This window comes from Canis lupus, chromosome 1, assembly GCF_011100685.1.
Source record: "Canis lupus familiaris isolate Mischka breed German Shepherd chromosome 1, alternate assembly UU_Cfam_GSD_1.0, whole genome shotgun sequence".
Lineage (NCBI taxonomy): Eukaryota > Metazoa > Chordata > Mammalia > Carnivora > Canidae > Canis > Canis lupus.
In genome coordinates this window covers 100,312,140-100,331,850 of record NC_049222.1, presented here as the reverse complement: position 1 = coordinate 100,331,850, position 19,711 = coordinate 100,312,140, and the positions used below count along the sequence as shown (strand labels likewise).

At 50.1% G+C, this 19,711-nt stretch overlaps 2 protein-coding genes across 3 annotated transcripts; one reads left to right on the top strand and one right to left on the bottom strand.

The window, feature by feature from the left end:
- Window positions 1–455: 455 nt before the first annotated feature.
- Window positions 456–13,835, bottom strand: ZNF837 (zinc finger protein 837). Its single transcript, XM_038527519.1, is given in 4 exon segments — window positions 456–2,044; window positions 2,047–2,283; window positions 11,352–11,565; window positions 13,402–13,835. Coding segments are annotated over 2 exon segments (1,593 nt in total). The 5' UTR covers window positions 2,243–2,283; window positions 11,352–11,565; window positions 13,402–13,835; the 3' UTR covers window positions 456–647.
- On the top strand, window positions 13,754–19,394 carry RPS5 (ribosomal protein S5). Of its 2 annotated transcripts, none has more exons than XM_038527562.1 (6): window positions 13,754–13,907; window positions 14,630–14,738; window positions 17,847–18,056; window positions 18,216–18,344; window positions 19,095–19,193; window positions 19,273–19,394. In XM_038527562.1, exons 2-6 carry the CDS (start codon window positions 14,631–14,633, stop codon window positions 19,339–19,341), a joined length of 615 nt encoding a protein of 204 aa, XP_038383490.1. In that variant the 5' UTR covers window positions 13,754–13,907; window position 14,630; the 3' UTR covers window positions 19,342–19,394. The 2 variants fall into 2 exon arrangements, with proteins under 2 accessions (XP_038383490.1, XP_038383491.1); XM_038527563.1 differs by lacking the exon at window positions 13,754–13,907 and adding an exon at window positions 14,118–14,278.
- Window positions 19,395–19,711: the final 317 nt, after the last annotated feature.

The window sequence follows — 19,711 nt, the reverse complement described above, 5'->3', positions numbered from 1 at the left end:
GACCACCTTGCCTTGACATAGCACAATGAAGTCCCCACCTGCAATCACAAACAAGGCCAAGGCTGCCAGGGAATCCCTCCTCCTTCCAACAGGAGCCTTCTCCAGTGACTAGAAGCAACCCAGGGGCAGGGCAGAGGCCCTACCCACGAAGCCCATGGCCATCGGCCCCAGGAGGGTCATGAAGTATGCAGAGTCCCTCTCCAGAGGCCCAGGGAGGCCAGACGAGAGACAGGGCCAAGTTACACTAAAAGGTGTGCAAACACCCAGAGGCTACCAAGGGTTAATGAAGCCCCCTAGGAAGGTGCAATGGGAGGCCCTGGGTTCAGATGTTACCTCTACCATTTTCTGACTGTGACTCCGGGGAGTCACTCCCCACATCTCTGCTTCCCCACTTCCCAGCCCACTGCGGGAGGCAGAGCAGGACTCCTGATAGCCCACGAAGCATCTGGGTCACATCAGTGCTCCATCCCTGTGTTTATTAGCGCTTCACCAAAACCCATTATTATGCACCCACTTGAAAGGGCCACATAAAACTCGAGTCGGGGAAACCTGCAGATACAGTGAGTACCAAGTGAGATTTAAGAAAGACTACAACCGTGGCCCAGGTGTCTGGGAGAACAGCCCCCAGAGCCCGGAGCCATGCGAGGTCAGGAGGCCGCGTGCCGCTTCTGATGCTCCTTGAGGTTGGAGCGCTGGCTGAAGGCTCGGCCGCACTCGCCGCAGGTGTAGGGTCGCTCGCCCGTGTGTGTGCGCTGGTGGCGTACCAGACTGCAATTGCGCACGAAGGCCTTGCCGCAGTCACGGCAGATGAAGGGCTTCTCGCCCGAATGCAGGCGCTCGTGCTGGCGCAGCTCGGAGCAGCCCCGGAAGGTCTTGCCGCACTCGGGGCAGCCATATGGCCGCTCGCCGGTGTGCGCGCGCTGGTGCTGCACCAGGCCCGAGCGGCCCTTGAAGGCTTTCTCGCACAGTGGGCAGGCGTAGGGCTTGGCGCTGCTGTGCGTTCGCTGGTGCCGGCTCAGGTTTGAGCGCTGGTTGAAGGCCTTGCCACACTCTGGGCACGCATAGGGTTTCTCGCCCGTGTGAATGCGCTGGTGCTCTACGAGGTGGGAGAACAGGCCAAAGGCCTTGGCGCACTCAGCGCACTCGTATGGCTTCTCCCCCGCCACCGACACCTTTGGAGGGCCCTGAGTCCCCTCGCTGCAGTCCCCAAAGGGCGGGCACCCAAAGAGGAAGGACCTCTGTGCCAGGGGCAGGTTGAGGCGGTGGCGCTTGGCCGGGTGTGTCTTTTGGTGGCGGTAGAGACCCGAGCAGCGCACAAAGGCCTTGCCACACTCAGCACACTCATAGGGTCGCTCACCCGTGTGGATGCGCTCATGCTGCAGCAGGCTTGAGGTACGCGTGAAGGCCTTGCCACACTGGTCACAGACGTAGAGCCGCTGGGCCGGGGGGTCCCGGGCACTGCCACCAGGACCCGAGGCCTGGCCACAGTGAGGACACATTAAGGGGCCTTCGGCTACCTGCTGCTGCTTGTTGTAGCCAAAGCGCTTTCCACACTGGCCACACAGGTGGGGCTCCTCTGCCATCTGCATCATTTCCTGCCGGGCCAGCAGGGCCCTCCAGGGAAAGTCTTCCTCACTGCAATTGCAGGCCTGGGGTAGCTCCTCCAAGGGGTTCTGCTGAAGGAGGGTCATGTGCAGGCTCTTTGGGAAGGTCTGGGTGCCTGTGTGCCATCCACATGACCCATCCTTTGTGTGGCTCTCCCACAGCTGGGTCCTGGGGCAGCACCAGAGCAACACCTGGCCTTCACAGTGATCACACACCAGGGACTTCTCCTTAGGAGATGTTCTGTGATGCTGCACCAGGCAGCAGTTATGACTGGAGGCTTTGGCACCAACCGGGCACCAACAGGGGTCCTCCCCAGCATGTGGCCCCTGGGGAGTGACTAGGTCAGGGTCCTGACAGGAGGCCGGGCCATATGGCTCTTGTACCAGGGGTCCTGCTCCTGCACTCTGGAGGGTCCCTGGACTGGGGCTCACACCAAGGCCCCAGCTCCAGGATCACCTGTCTTGCCACCTGCTGTCCTTTCATGTAGGTCTCCCTCCTGAGAGTGGTATCTCTTGGCTGGGTCCTCTGCCAGGGGCCTTAGTTCCATCTTGGGCCTTTCCTCCTGGCCCCTCTTGGCTCCCTGGAGATCTGCCTTGGGAATGCCTCCCTGCCTGGAGTTCTGGGCCCAAGCCTCCATTCCTGGGGCCAGCCCCCAACACAGTGTCCTGGCTGTAGGATCTGGAAGAGCAGAGGAGAAACGGAGGTTGGCAGTTCTCAGGAGGGGGGTGGGGAGAACTGCCAAAGAATGATGACCCCAGGACTGATGGAGTTGCCCCAGCTTTCCATAGCCCAGGAAAGAAGAGAAGGAATGACATCAGGCAGTGAGAACCCGGGAGCTTCCTGCCCTGACTCCTGACCTCTGCCAGAGTCTAGGATGTCACTGAGGCCCCAGAGAGCATCACCCCTCCTCTTTTACCAGTTGTTGGAGCACCATCATCCCTGGTTTGGGACCTCAGCAGCCCTTCCCTTGAGCAAGACATACACTAACTGCTCAGCTGCCCACTCCCCAGAATCCCTTCTCCACTCCCAAGCACCAGCTTCCTGGCAGCATGCCCTTCTGACTCCCTGCCTTGATCTGGCCCAGCCTCATTGCCTGCCATCAGCCAGGTCTTCTAGGAGTTGTGAGATGGGGCTCATCTGGCAGAACTGAACACCAGGTCTGCCCCTCCTCACTTCTACCAAGTAACCTTGGTTCTCTTTTTTTTTTTTAATTTTTTTTTTTTTTAATTTATTTATGATAGTCACACAGAGAGAGAGAGAGAGGCAGAGACACAGGCAGAGGGAGAAGCAGGCTCCATGCACCGGGAGCCCGATGCGGGATTCGATCCTGGGTCTCCAGGATCGCGCCCTGGGCCAAAGGCAGGCGCCAAACCGCTGCGCCACCCAGGGATCCCTAACCTTGGTTCTCTACGGTCTGGCAGCCTCATCTACAAAATGGGTATGACAGACGTAAACAGCTGACCTTGGGGGCCCTGATCATTCCAGCAACAATCAACACCAAGAGGGCCTGTTGCCTACTATTACTATTCCCAAATTCCACTGTGGCTGTTAGTTTTCTATTGCTGCTGTAACAAATTACCACAAATTTAGTGGCTTAAGGCAATGGAAATTTATTATCTCACAGATCTGGACAGAAGTCCTAAGGCAAGGTTTCAGCAGTGTTGCTTCCTTCTGGAGGCTCAAAGGCAGGGTGCCTGCCTGCCTTTTCCAGCTTCTAGATGCCACCTATTTTCCTTGTCTCATGGCCCTGTCTTCCATCTTCAGTGCCAGCATTGAAACATCAGACTCTGCCTCTCCTGCCTCTTCTTTTTTTTTTTTTTTTTTTTTAGATTTTATTTATTTATTTATGAGAGACAGAGATATTTATGAGAGACAGAGAGGGGCAGAGACACAGGCAGAGGGAGAAGCAGGCTCCACCATGCAGGGAATCTGACATGGGACTTGATCCCGGGTCTCCAAGATCATGGAAAAGTCAGGCACTAAACCGCTGAGCCACCCGGGCTGCCCTCTCCTGCCTCTTCTTATACAAAGACACTGTGATTACATTTGGCAAACCATAAATAATCCAGTATAATCTTCCATATCAAGATCCACTATCGTACCTCATAGTCCCTTCGGCTGTGTGAAGTAACATATTCACAGGTTCTAGGGACTAGGACATGCACATCTTTTAGGGATGGTGAGGGGTATTATTCTGCCTATCACAGTGGCTTTTTCTGAGTTCTTCGTATGGTTTACTGGGAAAACACAGTATGAATCAAGATGCCATTGAGGTGAAACAAAACTGAATGTTTAGCCTGCAGGGCATCTGGGTGGCTCAGTGGTTGAGTGTCTGCCTTCGACTTGGGTCATGGTCCCAGGGTTGTGGGATCAAGTCCTGCACTGGACTCCCTGGGGGGAGCCTACCTCTCCCTCTGCCTGTGTCTCTGCCTCTCTCTGTGTGTCTCTCATGAATAAATAAAAAACATATTAAAAAAAAAAAGAATGTTTACTCTGCAATCTTGAAGGACACACAAGCAGCTCAGGACAGTCCCATTTGGCTCTGGACAGTCCCATTGGCAGGGCATAGCTAAAACCTGTAGAGTAGGCAGGGTGACTGATGTGCAGCAAACATACATGGAGGGGTCAGGCAAAGAAGGCCCACCTCATGGGTACAAATACAGAAAGGACTTGCATGCTATTAAGTTACTGATCAATGACAGTCACTAATAGATGACTGACCTATTAAAGAGCCCATGGTAAGAATGAGAATCCTTCCTATGTTCTTGTTCCTTCCAGAACAAATATGGACCTGCCCAGCACAGCCTTTGGGATATAAATATGTGACCACAGTAACTCAACACTTTGCTGAGCAGGAGGGCTCAGATTCTTGTCCTTTTGCTCTGTTTTTTCTGTGGAAGGCAGATATTCCTTCACCAAATGTTCCAGAAATTTTGGGCACCTGGGTGGCTCAGTCAGTTAAGCATCTGATCCTTTATTTCAGCTCAGGTGATGATCTCAGGGTTTTGAGACTGAGTCCTGTGTGGGGCTCTGCACTGGGTGTGAAGCCTGCTTAGGATTCTCTCTCCCCCATGTGCCTCCCCGCCTTTCTGCCTCTTAAAAAAAAAAAAAAAAGTTCCAGATATTTGAGTCTATTTAGCGAAACAGTTTTCACCCATTCTTGCTTGACCCACTGCCGCTTTTCTGCCATTTTTGCAAGTTTCTAACAAGTAGGTGCCCAGGGGCACCGGTGGCTTGAAATAACATGACTAGGAATTAAAAAGAATCAGGAAGCATTTAATCAAGTCTCTCTACAAGTTTTCAGCCAAAGACACATCAGAGCAACTGGGTGTGGTTCTTTTCAGGATGCTGATTATTTGGCCCTCAGACAGGACAACCACAACGGCAGAAATTGGTTGCTGGTTAGTGCTTTGGAGGAAAATGTTTGGGGAGTGAAAATTAGACATACTGAATTGGTTAAAGGTGAAATTGCAGAGTTGAACACGTTTCACAGATCCTGAGGGGTCACAAAAGCAGCTTGGCCACTAGTGCTCTGCTCTTCAGGAGGCTGCTTGTTGGAACGTGGAAAGCTGAAGGGCCCACATTAAGGGTGGTTTGTCTGGTCACATATTGAGTAAAGAATCTGGGGAATTCTCTAAAGAAACAAAGGTGGCAAGAAGGACAGAACCACACTGTGACCTGAAGTTTCTCAAACAGTCCTCACTCCAGTCACATGTGATAACTGCCAACCCTCCTGTAACTTCCAGGCCTTCAACCCAGGGCAGATGAGGCCACCTTTCTCCATTTGCACCTTAAAGCCACTTAGCATCTGGGTTGATTGAGATTCCATGAGGCCACATTCAGGCCCATAAGGGTATTGATCCTTGCTGGCTCTCTCTCCCATATGTGGCACTGAGGGGGGCTAATACTTTGGAAATCCAACACCTTCCTCACTTTGTGCCTTTGTTTCTCCATCTGACAGTTTAGCCATGTAGAGCTCAAGACTCAGAGGTGCTCAGAGCCCCTAGAGAGAGGGACTTCAAGCAAGCACGAGGACATGTGTGTGACAATAAACAATGGCATGTTGTACCCTAGTGCCAGACTATCCATGGGGCCCTCTAGAGTGATGCATCACTATGTAAGCCAGCAGGAGGATATGAGGGACACATCTCTTTCCCAAACACCTGTGTCATCCAAGGATATTCTTTCCAGGTGGGAAGTGTCCACAACTGTATACTGTTATTGTGTTTCTGGCTTGAGATACTAACTGCAGCTCTCCAAAAACAGGGGTAGGGAATGACACAGGCTAACCGGGGAGCAAACAGCTGTGGGCTCCACCATAACAGTAGATGGATATGAATCTAACCTGCAATGAACACCATGCCCAGGGTTGATGGACCCGGGCTCAGTTGCCATGACTCTTGCAGAGTCCTAACGGGCCCCACCTAGGAAAGGCCAAGGGATGCACTTTTTCTAGAATGTGAAGCTTGCTGTGCAAATAAAATAGACAAGCTGGACGACCAAGTTTCAAAAAGTGTCTCTTGTACACTGGGACTGGCAAAACTGTTGTATTGCACAGACCCTCTGCAGGTGGACTGATTAGCTTCTTCTACCTAACTCTCAACAATCAGACTTTGTCCTAATGATGACAGACAGGCTAGAAGACCTGGCAGGAAAAAGGCAATTGCACAATGCACTCCCACACAGCTAGTGGGGATAGAAAATGATGCAACCAACTTCTGTGGAAAGGAGCCTGGCAGTACCCCAAAAGGTTAAGCATGGCATTACCACATGAAAGCAATTCCACTCTCTATCCAAGAGAAATGAAAACAGTCAAGCAAAAACTTGCACATAGATGTTCATTATGGCCTTTTCCATAACAGCCAAAAGGTAGAAAAAAACCCTCATTCATCCATCAACTGATGAATGGATAAACAAAATGTAGTCTATCCATACAAGGGAATATTACTCAGCAATAAAATGGAATGAAATACTGATACATGGATGGACCTCAGAAAACATTATGCTCAGTGAAAGAAGTCAGACACAAAAAGATCATGTTGCAGAATTCCATTTATGTGAAAAATCTAGAATAGGCAAATCCATTGAGACAAAGGATAGATTAGTGATTGCCAGGGGCTGAGGGATGGAAGAACAGAGAGTAACTGCTTAATGAATATGCAATTTCATGTTGGGGCGCTGAAAATGTTTTGGAATTAGACAATGGTTGCAAAACATAGTAAATATATTAAAGTCTAAAAATCATAATAAGAAGGAACCTTAATTATACACTTCTAAATGGCTCATTTTTTTAATATGAACTATATCTCAAAAAAAAAAAAAAAGAATGCACCCATGGCACAGTATTCCTGCTTTTGGTGTGCCCAGGTGTCTGCTGTAGAAGAGCCTGGGACAGTCTGCCCTGAAGCATCCAGGATGTCATCTGAGCCCCAGCCACGGGGATAGTAATGCATGGGAGGTGTGTGTGTGTGTGTGTGTGTGTGTGTGTGTTTAACAACACTTTTGTAATGAGAACATCAAGGTTTCCAAAATTTCTAGGTAAAAATAAAATATTGACTTTTACCACATGCTCAAGCTGACTTTACACAAGCAGAGTTTTCACATCAGAGGCTTAACCTCTATGTTAACAGCATTCTCCCCCAGACCCAGACTTCTCTTCAACCAAATGTCTATTAATCCACTCATCTCAAAAAGAAAACTCTTGGTAGGAAGCTGGACACACATCTGGCATGATACCAGGTTGCTATGCTCCAGGTGTGAGGAACAATGGGGCCTGGGTGTCTGCCATGGCTTTGCCCCATGGCTTCCAGTAAATGCTGCCCCTGTAGGGTCATGGTTGCTGGCCTCATACCCTGGCTTGCACAACAGCTGGTGGCCAGAGCAAGGCCGCAGGCCAGCACCTAGCATAACCGCCTGGAACCGCAGGGATCGAGGTCAACGACCCACTAGGGTGGGAAAATCCATCTGGGGCACCCTGGTCAACCCAGAACAATCACTGTGTAACAAATGGTCAAACCAGAGGATGGGTGGCCTGGAATGTGAGGTCACCTAGGACTGGGCAGGTTCCACTGAAGGAAGCTGTAGTGGATTGAATGGTGCCCACATTCCCAAAAGATACATCTATATCCTAACCCCCAGAATCTGTGATGGTGACCTTGATTGGGAAAGGATATTTGCAGGTGTAGTTAAGGATCTTGAGATGGGATCATCTTGAATTCCCTGCGTGGGCCCTAAACCCAATAACAAGAATCCTTCTGAGAGAAAGAGAGACGAGGTGGAGGCCAAGATTGGAGTGATGCAGCCACAACCCGAGTTACATTTGAAACCACCAGAAGCTAGAACAGTTGCATGGGATGCTTTCTGCCTCAGGGCTTTCAGAGACTGGAGCCCTGCTGATGTCTTATTTCAAACTTCTGGCTTCTAGAACTGAGAATACATTTCTGTTTTAAACTACCTGGTTGGTAGCAATTTGTTCCAACAGCCACAGAAAATTAGTAGAGACTGGTCCAGCACCCTTCATAGGATGAATGGATTTATGTGTGGTGGCTCTCCTGATCCCCTGTGATGCGACCAGATGACTGCTCAGTGCAGAGGATCAGGTAAGACAGGGTGGTCCCAAGACAAAGCAGCAACTCCCACCTAGCAGAAAGAAACCCTGATCTCACAGGTGATCAAGGATCACCCATTACCTATGTGTACAGGGCATCTCCAGACTGTCCCCAGACACCCTGCTCCCACGGGTGGCTTCCTCTGCCGATATAAAACGTGACAAAAACGTGCCTCCCTGCATCAGACACAGCAGGTGGAAGCTGCAGACTACGGCGGAGTCTCCCTGCCTCTCTTGTCCTGCTCCAAGCTTGCTCCTGAAAACTACTCCACCTGTATCTAGATGACCTTCCAGTCATGGATGTGAGACTCGAGGCTGAGCTCGGCCAAGGGTTCCTTGGAGCCTGTCTCCAACCCCACCCTGCATCTGCCCCAGTGTTCTTGGCAGTGACCTCCTATCTGCCCTGGGTGTTCCCCCAGCTTTTCTTTTTTTTTTTTTAAGATTTTATTTATTCATTAATGACAGACACAAAGAGAGATCGAGAGCGCGGCAGAGACACAGGCAGAGGGAGAAGCAGGCTCCATGCAGGGAGCCCGATGTGGGACTCGATCCCGGGTCTCCAGGATCACGCCCTGGGCCAAAGGCAGGCGCCAAACCGCTGTGCCACCCAGGGATCCTAGTTCGCCATATCCTGATGTCTGCTTCTTCTCTAATGTTTGCGTCTCAATTTACCCATATTTGTGTCCAGTTGTTCAGTATTTCCCGCCTCTGGGTCCCTTTCCCCACCCCACCCCCATAAGGGTCCCTGTTTCTCTTCTACTTAAAGCCTCAAATTCCCCCTCCTCAAGTCCAGGTCTCGATTTCTACCCCCACTTTGTGCCTTGCACCCTCAAATTGCTGCCACCACAATCCCTGTGTTGAAACTGTTCTGAATTCATACATCTGGTCTCCAAAATTTGATATCCTGCAACTGATAATGGAAATTTTCAACCTTCACAGGGCTCCCAGGGCAGCTATACTTTAACATTTACCAAGATCAAAATGACTCCACAAAACCTCAAAACCTGGGGTCTATTTCTGTTCTTTTTTCTTAGATTTTATTTATTCATGAGAGACACAGACAGAGAGGCAGAGACATAGGCAGAGGGAGAGCAGGCTCCCTGCGAGGAGCCCAATGCAGGGCTGGATCCCAGAACCCTGGGATCACACCCTGAGCCAAAGGCAGATGCTCAACCACTGAGCCACCTAGGTGCCCCTATTTCTGTTCTTTTTTTTTTTTTTTTTTTTAATGATAGTCACACACAGAGAAAGAGAGAGAGAGGCAGAGACATAGGCAGAGGGAGAAGCAGGCTCCATGCACCAGGAGCCCGACGTGGGATTCGATCCCGGGTCTCCAGGATCGCGCCCTGGGCCAAAGGCAGGCGCTAAACCGCTGCGCCACCCAGGGATCCCCCTATTTCTGTTCTTGAGCACACATTGTATGTCTGCTTCATTAAAAGAAAAAAAAAAAAAAAAAAGGAGAGCATTCCAAACATAAAGATAAAAACAAAAAAATCTCTGTAGTTCCCATAAGATTAAAGCCATACAGACTTGCACATAGTGGAAGGCGAAAATAAAGTCTGTAACTTTCTGGAATGTCCTTCACAGTGATGCTATTTTATTTTTTAAAGATTTTATTTATTTGCTCATGGGACACGGAGAGAGAAAGGCAGAGACAGAAGAAGAGAGAGAAGCAGGCTCCATGCAGGGAGCCCAATGCGGGACTTGATCCCGGGACTCCAGGATCACGCCCTGGTCATGAAGGCAGGTGCTCAACCCCTGAGCCACCCAAGCATCCCTGATGATTTGTAACTATGTATAAAAATATATAACTCTACACAGTTTTCCTTCCCTGGAGCACTCTCCTTTGTGAAGATTGTGTATCCCGGGCACCTGTCCTAACTTGGGCTCAAATAAAACTCTTCTCTCTTTAACATTTTTCAAGAGTTTTGTTCATTTGTGTTGATACACCCCCTAATTCTGGAAATTTGGATCTCCAAACAATAAGGTTTAACCTTCTTCAAAGTCCATGAGACCTCTATTAAGACTGTTCCAGGATGCCTGGGTGGCTCAGCGGTTTGGTGCCCACCTCCGGGCGTGATCCTTGGAACCTAGGATCAGGTCCCAAGTGGGGCTGCCTGCATGGAGCCTCCCTCTGTCTCTGCCTGTGTCTATACCTCTCTCTGGGTCTCTCATGAATAAATAAATAAAATATTAAAAAATAAGACTCTGTTCCAAGGTTCTCAAATCCAACCTAGTACCTCATCTCCTCTATTCTTTACTCCTAAGTGCCCCAAGTGAGGGGACAGGTCAGGATCTGATCCAGTATTATCATCCCAGCCCTATACATTCTGCCCTGTTGCCTCATCCCCACCTACAATTACACAGAGCCACCCTGAATATGTGGTTCTAATTTACAGCTGAAAAAAAAAAAAAAAAAAAAAATAATTTACAGCTGAGCAAACTGAAACTAGGCAAAGAGCTTGGGCTAGCCCACCCAACAGGTGGACTGGCTCAGGCACCTGTCCCTGCCTTAAAGTCTAGAATTCCCACTCTTGTAACAAGTTCCCCAGCCAAGCCACCCACCCTTGTAAGCCCAGCTCTACAGATGCTGGTCGGTGGCCAGGACAGTGGTAGGCCCTAGCCAGTGGGAAAAATCAACTTCCTGTCTGCCAAGGAGCCATGGGAGAAGGGAACAGATGGACAGCACTGTAGAAATTGGAGAAGCAATTAAGATGTCTGTTGTTCCTCTCTGGGCCTCCATGACTATCTATAAAATGGGGGCATCCATCTCATATAGTTGCTTTCAAGAGTAAGATTGGATTCCTAGACTCCTAATGCCCACCTGCGAGCCTGGAGTCAGGGAGGGGCTTCCCCACGCTGACCTCAACTAGGAGGTAGCCAGAAGAGGGGCAGACCAAGGTAAGGAGGTCTTCTGAATAGGACTAAAATTCATGGCTCTGGAATTGGTGTGGAGGGAGTGGACGGAGGCCCAGCCACTCTGTCTGCCTGAAGCCCAGAGTGGGAGCAGTGAGTGTATGAGGGACTAGGGTCGACTGGCCTATCCATCCATCATTTATTCAAGTTACTCATGGGCACATACTGTGTGCCAGACTCAGTGCTTGCAGCTGGGGATACAGCAGGTAATAAGCCAGTTTACCTTCATAGAGCAGTGTGACACAGAGGGCAGAAGAGATGGTCAGGGCTTGTCAGCTCAGAGTAGAAATGATGCACCAGGAAGTGAGGGTGGCCTCTGCAGAGACTTTCCACCTTCAGGCTGAAGAACACAGCGCCAACATCCATAGACCTCTGGGTTCAGGCTTCAGATATCCTCCACTGTGTCCTGGAGATGGGGACCGTAGACCACCCCATGCCTGGCAAGAGGTATGTGAATTTAGCTATGCAAAGTGATCTCCTCCACCTCACACTATGGGATTTTACTCCTGCTCTCTAGTGCACAGCAGATCACTTTACCAAGATCTATAAAGAGGTCTATTATCTGGGGCTCCTGGGCAGCTCAGTCAGGTAGTGGCAGACTCTTGATTTTGGCTCAGGTCATGATCTCACGGTCCTGAGAGCAAGCCCTACATCTGGCTCCCCACTCAGCAGGGGGTCTGCTTGAGTCTCTCTCTCTCTCTCCCTCTGCCCCTCCCCTCACTTGCTCATACTCTCTCTCTCTAAAATAATAAACCAAAAAAAAAAAAAAAAAAAAAAAAGCCTATTACCAAGTGACAGGAGCCCAGTAGTCTGTCAAGTAGCCCAGGGCACAGGATCCAAATTGGCCCTGAGTCGTTTACCTTTTTTTTTTTTTTTAGTAGGCAACATGCCCAACATGGGGCTCAAATTCATGACCCTAAGATCTAGAGTTACATGTTCTACCAACTGAGCCAGCTAGGCACCCCTGATTCTGCTGTCATTTCTATGCTGAAGGGGGAAACTGAGGTTCGGGGGTGGGGGGTGGGGTGGGATGCTCTCAGCTTTTGAAGAGAAAGAGGCAGGGTTAGGAGCCTGCCTTTGGATCCTGCTGAGTGTGAGGGTAACTAGTGCCTTTGCCCCGCTCAGCTTCTCTGCTTTCCTCCAGCAAGCACCTTTCCAGAGACCTCCTGCAGGACCAGGGAGGAGCCCACTTGTCCCCTCCCTATCCTCCCACAAACCCCAATGGGAGGTCCAAGGCTGCCGTTTTCACATACCAAGGCAGAGTGCAGGGATAAAGGCCACAAGTTGCAGGGGCTGGGGCCTCCCTACCCAGATGCAGTTCCTGTGCCCCCATGGCAACCTAGGTTCTAACTCTCTGCTCAAGCCAGCTTCAGGCTGTGTCCTGAACAGTGGCATGAGCTACGACTAACAGTCCAAGGGGACCCAGAGTCTCTGCTCTGAAACACTCCTGAAATTGGGGTAGGGGCAGGGGCTAGCCCTTAATATCAGTCAATTAGTAAACAAACAATGCAGCTGCTGAGCACCTACCATGAGTCTTCAGAGAGTGGCAAGGGGGGGTGGTCACTGGGGATGTAGAGGGCGGCTTAAGTCAACTGGCTGGGCCCCCCTGGGATCTGGTTAGGGGGAGCAACCCCTTGGAGGCATAGGTAGGTATCAGAAGGTGAGGATCCCTATGCAGCCCTGGAGAAAAACCCTACCAGATGCCGGCGCATTACCCTCCTGCCAGCCCGCATGGCTGAGCAGCCACAGGGTCGCTGCCTCTGGAAAGCCCACCAGGACGTAGTTCACTGCCCAGCTAGACTCCAGGGTCTAGGTTTAGGAGGCGACAAACAGGGTGAATGAAGCTTCAGGCACAAACTAGCCACCTGGCCAATGGGTGGGGCTACAACGTGGCCGCAGCACCCGCCACCAATGTCGACCCCCTGCACTCACCCAGTGACCTCAGCATCAACAAGAGGACCCAGATGCATCAAATAGAGTGGAGGCCGTCCCCCTAATCCGCCTGTGTGCACAGCCCTGGCCCCACGTCCAGAGCTCCTTCCCAACCTCCGACCGCACGCGAGGAGAGGAGGCAGGAGCTGTAGGGGTCGTAGAGAGATGATGGGAATACCCTGGCACGTGATGAAGGGAAGTCAAGCCGGAATGGGCTCCCTCTATGGGCGGCTCAGGCCCGCAAAACCCCAAGCGAGCGAGTGTGGGAGAGGCCGACCCGAGCATGCACGTGGGGCCAGGACCAGCGGAGGGCAGTTCCTGACCACCAGGCCTCTCCTCACCCCCGGGCCTGCAGCGCGCGCATGCCTACGAAGCGGCGGTGACCTGGACGAGGAATGAGAGGGTGCCGAACTGGCGACCTTACAGGAAATCCGCGGCAGGTGGGGCGGCCCGACGGGATGCACAGCAAGAGCCTGACTACTGCCCTCATTAGACATGGAGGCCTTGGCTTCAAGGAGATCTCTGCGCCTGTGCACGGGCCCCCCCAAGACCGGGGCAAGGACTGAAATCAGAACGTCCGCCAGGCACGCTTGTGGGCACACTTCTGCAAGTACGCATGCGCAGGGGATTTACGTCTTCCGTTTGGTCCAGAGGGCGCCTTTACATTCTTGTTCCGGATTGGTCCTTGACTATATCATGTCTTTTTGCACACGGGTCGTCCCCACTGACCCGGAAGTTTTCACCCTAGTTAAAAGCTTCCGCCCGCGATTCGCGGTCTCTTCCTGTCTGTGCCACGGCGGCGCGTGGTGCACGCGGTTCGATTGTGACGGCCCGGCTGCGCTTTCAGGTGAGGCTGTCGCTGGGTCGGGATCCGAGGAGTGATTCAGGATCTTCTGGGGAGCCATGAGGGACCCCCGAGGCCCGGGGCTTCCCTTCGGGGGCTTCCTGTTTCTCCGGAAAATGCGCTGAGGGACGCGAAGGCGCCGGAAAGTTAGGCTTTTCTTGGTGCCCCGCCACCCCTGTAGCTTTGCCCCACAGCGGGGCTCGAGAATACCGGTTTGGTTCCTGCAATCGTGCGTCGATATAGGAAGTTTCCGTTATTCCTAGATAGTTGATGCACTCTGGCCTGTACGCGCTTTTCTCTTGAGTAGTATCTCCTTGGAGTCGGAAACGCACCATAGCCTTTGCCTTGATTCGCGTAGTGGTCCTTGATGGCAGGTTAGCGTTTCCATTTTATTCAAGAGGAAGCAGAGTCTAAAGCCCGGCTCTTCGTTAATGTCATGACTGGGATTTGATTTGAGGCGGATGCAGTGTCGGGGTATTTGGCATCTCCTTTCGAGATCTGGTCCCTGCCGCAGCAGTTGACCCGGGCCTGCCAGACGTTGGTCCTCGGGGTCCTTGCTGAAAAAGACGTGCTTCTTGCTTACATTAAGTGGTTTTTCTAGGACTAAGATAGATGGACCCAGATGTTTACAGCCTTTCTTGGTTCCACATAATTTCCTAGTTTACAGCGCGTGGGCCAGCCTCACAGTTGGGGTTTATCTGGGCTCTGACAATTTGTGTTCCTAGGATGACCGAGTGGGAGACAGCTGCACCAGCAGTGGCGGAGACCCCTGACATCAAGCTCTTTGGGAAATGGAGCACTGATGATGTTCAGATCAATGACATTTCTTTGCAGGTGAGGGGGGAGTGTGGTGGTTGTGCTCCCCAGTTAGGGGTTTGGGGACACATGAAATCTTTCAGGGGAGGTCACTTGGAACTTGTAGCACCCACCAGTCCATTTCTTCCTTGTGATTGGCTCATTAGTTGCTACACAAGGTGGTTCTTTTCTCAGTGGTAACATCACATCTCACGGGGTTTTTGGGTGCATGTTCTGTTTCTTCTCTGTGTTTGTTGTTGTTTGTTTTTGTTAAGATTTATTTATTTGAGAGAGAATGGGGGTGGGGTGGGCAGAAAGAGAGTTTCCAAGCAGACTTCCCTGTGGGAGAGAAGCCCGACTTGGGGCTTGGTCCCACAACCCACGAGATCTTGACTTGATCTGAACCCAAGAGTTGCACGCTTAACCAACTGAGCCTCCCAGGTGCCCCGATTTTGTTTTTTTGTTGTTGTCGTTTGTTGCTGCTGTTTTGTTTTGGATCATTCTTTTGCATGTGGAGATCCAGTTGCCCCAGCCCTATTTGGTTTTTGTTTTTGGAGTTTTGTGCATTTTAGTTAGCAAATGTAGGCTATAAGCTATCTAACTCAAATCTTTTATACATTGTATAAATGTATCTCAACACCACTATTGAAATTAATATTTCCCCTATTGAATGTCTTGGGATCCTTGTTGAAAATAAGTTGAGCATAGATACGTGGATTTTTGTCTGGACTCTGAATTCTTTTCTATTGGTCTATAAAGCTATCCTTAAGCCAGTACCACAGTCTTGATTTACTGTAGCTTTTTAATAGGTTTTGAAATCAGGAATCTGTGGAAGTCCTCCCAGTTTATCATAATCCCTAGTTAAGTGTTTTACACTGGGCCTCATTAGGACTTTAATGGGCCCTTCATTAAAAAGAAATAAATAGGGGCAGCCCCAGTGGCCCAGCGGTTTAGCACTGCCTTCGGCCTGGGGTGTGATCCTGGAGACTCGGGATTCCCACGTCAGGCTCCCTGCCTGGAGCCTGCTTCTCCCACTGCCTGTGTCTGCCTCTCTCTCTGTCATGAATAAATAAATAAAAATCTTTTAAAAAAAAAAAGAAATTACATTTGTGGTTGCATTGGTATAAAGACAAAGTTTGGATTGCATAGTTTTCCCTTTTTTTTTTTTTTTTTTTTTTTAAGATTTTGTTTATTCATGAGAGAGAAACATAGGCAGAGGGAAGTCTGATGTGGGACTCGATCCTAGGACCCCAGGATCACGACCTGAGCTAAAGGCAGACGCTCAAACACTGAGCCACACAGGTGCCCGTCTTTTTGTCTTTTTTTTTTTTTTTTTGGTTGTTTTTTTTTTGTTTTGTTTTTGTTTTTCATTTTAAAAGAAATTAGGACATTTTTTGTTGTCTGTAAACACACCGTGGGGGATCCCTGGATGGCTCAGCTGTTTAGCACCTGCCTTTGGCCCAGGGCATGATCCTGGAGTCCCAGGATCGATTCCCGCATTAGGGTCCCTGCCTTGAGCCTGCTTCTCCTCCCTCTGCCTGTGTCTCTGCCTCTCTCTATCTCTCATGAATAAATAAATACAATCTTTTTTTTTTTTTTAAAGCCTCTATTTCTAAAAAATAAAAATAAACATACCGTGGGGTCAAGGCACTATGCCTAGTGGAAGATTCAGTCTTGCTTTTTACCCTGGATATTTTGTAGATCTGTTTCCTTCATGGCTTTGTTCAGCAACGTCCACAAACTTAGAAGGGCCAGGTGGTGAATATATTATGTGTTTGTGTCCTTAGTTTTTTTGTGTGCAACCTTTTAAAAGTGTAAAAAAAATTTTTTTTCATTTTTCCTTAGTGCTCTCTTAGGGTCTGGGGAAGCAGAAGTCAACATTGTGCCAGAATTCTCTTATCTTGGAAGATGTTCAAGGCTCTACCGCAGAGCTGGACAGTTTAACCAAACCCTGCCAAGACATTTGGTGTTTGTGGTTTTTCCTGCCTGGTGTAAAGCCCTGCATGGAGACTTACCTACTTGCCTATTTGTGCAGGTGGTTCTCTCCAGGGTAGACCCCGGGCTGTCATTCTAATGTCAGAATTGTGTTCTTTTTCTGTTGTTCCTTGTGTTTTAGAAATATGTTGTGTGGGGGGCCTCTCGTGTTAAGTGATAGAATGACGTCTGGGTGTATTTCACAGTGGAACAGTTGACAGTAGTCCTCTTCATATACATGTAGTTTCTCTGATTCCAACACCCCCATAACATTTTGGCATTTTCTAGGGAAATAATGTATATATAGGAAGGGTTATTGGAAAATTCTTCTAGAACCGTGGTTCTCTGGAGTGATTTCCCTCACCCCTCTTAGGTGATACTTGGCAATGTCTGGATATAGTTTTGGGGCGCTAAAACTGAGGCCTGGGATGCCTGGGTGGCTCAGCGGTTAAAGCATCTGCCTTTGGCTCAGGTCGTGATCCTGGAGACCCGGGATTGAGTCCCACATCAGGCTCCCTGCATGGAGCCTGCTTCTCCCTCTGCCTCCATCTCTGCCTCTCTCTCTGTGTCTCTCATGAATAAATAAATAAAAATTAAAAATAAAATAAAACTGAGGGCTGCTACTAGCATAATGGATGCTGCTAAACATTCTACAGTGTACGGGACAGCAAGTTACCTGATTGATTGATTTTTTTTTTTTTTTTTTTTTAAGATTTTATTTATCCATGAGAGAGACAGAGAGTGAGAGAGGCACAGGCACAGGCAGAAGGAGAAGCAGGCTCCATGCAGGGAGCCCGACATGAGACTGGATCCTGGGACTCCAGGATCACGCCCTGGGCCAAAGGCAGGCACTAAACCCACTGAGCCACTCCGGGATCCCGAGTTACCTGATTTAAAATGTCCATAGTGTAGAGTTTGAGGAACACTTAAAGCTGAGATTCTGAGCTATGGTTGTGGTTCTCCATGGCTCTCCCTCCCATTATAAAGGAAGTGCTCTTTTTACTGACTTGATATTCACTTGTTAGGATATTACTTTTTTTGTGGCAGGCAGGGCCCTCACAGTCAAGCAACCACAGGTGGATGGGGCTATCCAGAGTGGGTGCTCATTCCTTCTGGTTTCTGGCCATCCTGCTCCTGATCATGGTCCTCCATCCCCTCTCCCTGCTGCCCCAGGACTACATTGCAGTGAAGGAGAAGTATGCCAAGTACCTGCCCCACAGTGCAGGCCGCTATGCAGCCAAGCGCTTCCGTAAGGCACAGTGCCCCATTGTGGAGCGCCTGACCAACTCAATGATGATGCATGGCCGTAACAATGGCAAGAAGCTCATGACTGTGCGCATTGTCAAGCATGCCTTCGAGATCATCCATCTGCTCACTGGTGAGGTAGGGCTCTGAGACCTGATGAGGCACAGAATGTCTTTAGTATACCCTAAAGCCAGTAGCTGCTCTGTGCTGTGTATGCCAGGGTCCACTGGGTTTTAGGTATAAGGAGATGGGGAGGGATGTGAACTGGATGTTAGGTTCATGGCTGCCTTCTCCTAGAACCCCCTGCAGGTCCTGGTGAATGCCATTATTAACAGTGGTCCCCGGGAAGACTCAACCCGCATTGGGCGAGCTGGAACAGTGAGGCGTCAGGCTGTCGATGTGTCCCCCCTACGCCGTGTGAATCAGGTAGGCCTGAGGCTTTTTAGCACACACATGAATGGGCAGGAATAGCCACTGGGCCCTGGTGTGGGTCTGCTTGCAGCAGAAACTAGGACAAGGGACAGTTTATCCTGCCTGTTGTGTTTTACCTGGAGTGTCCTTTCCTCCAGGAAGCCTTCCTGCATTTCCATCATGTTCAGGAGAGATTCTGGTTCTGGCCCCTCTCCTGAGCAACATTTGCCTGAGGCACAGTTTCATTTGATTGTATATTTTTACATACAGTGTGTGGGTATGTATTTTTTTTTATGCAGACCTTTTGAGGATTAGTTGTAGGCATTCTAACCATTTTCCCCTTAAGACTTCATTGGATATCTCCTAAGAACAAGGATATTCTGTCCCCGCCCATCACTCAAGGTATTTAACAGCGATAAAATTATCTCATGTTCCGTCACTGAAGCTGTCCCCAGTATACCCTTTATAGTTGTCCATTTTCAATCAAGGGTCCAGGTCAAGAGCACACACTGCATTGGATTTCCCTACAGTGGCAGGTCTTAAATCTGTAATCAGGGACCCAGCTTCAGCTTCTGTGTCTACCCTCGGTTTTGTGGCCCTTACTCTGATCGGATTTGTCCTCCTATGTTGTCCTGTGTCATTGGGCCAGTGGATGGTAATACGATATCCAGTCTTTGTTAGGGGCACAGGGTACTGGAGGACACCGGCCCTATCTAGTTTGGGGGCATCCCCTGTCCCCAGGCTTAGCTGACCTGTGTTCCCTAGGCCATTTGGCTGCTGTGCACAGGTGCCCGTGAGGCCGCCTTCCGGAACATCAAGACTATTGCTGAGTGCCTAGCAGATGAGCTCATCAATGCAGCCAAGGTGAGTAGACACTGGGGTGGCAGCCATTTCAAGGGGAGGCTTCTCCAACATTCAGAATTAACCATCTATCTCCTTGCAGGGCTCTTCCAATTCCTATGCTATCAAGAAGAAGGATGAGCTGGAACGTGTGGCCAAGTCTAACCGTTGATCACCTGGCTGTGGCTTCAATAAACCTGTCTGCCCTTGGGGCAGCCTCACCCACTTGTGCCAGTGTCTGTCCTTGTGGGGCTCTGGGAGCTAGAGTGGGGATGGCCCCAGTGTCCTGAGGAGCTGCCTACATTTCTGGCATGTCTTTTGGTCTGTGGGAACCCGGGTTCACTAGGGAAATACTCTGCTCAGAAAGCACCACTGACTCAGAACCATGGCAGCCTGGGATGCAGGCCTGGTCACCTGTAGTGTTCCAGCGGGTGTTGGAAATGAGAGGGGTGGGGTTGTCCTGTGTATATGTCACTCTAGTCTGTGGAAGGACTTGATGTTTATCCAGGAGATCTGGGTGGCAACCCACCATTCTGAGTGGC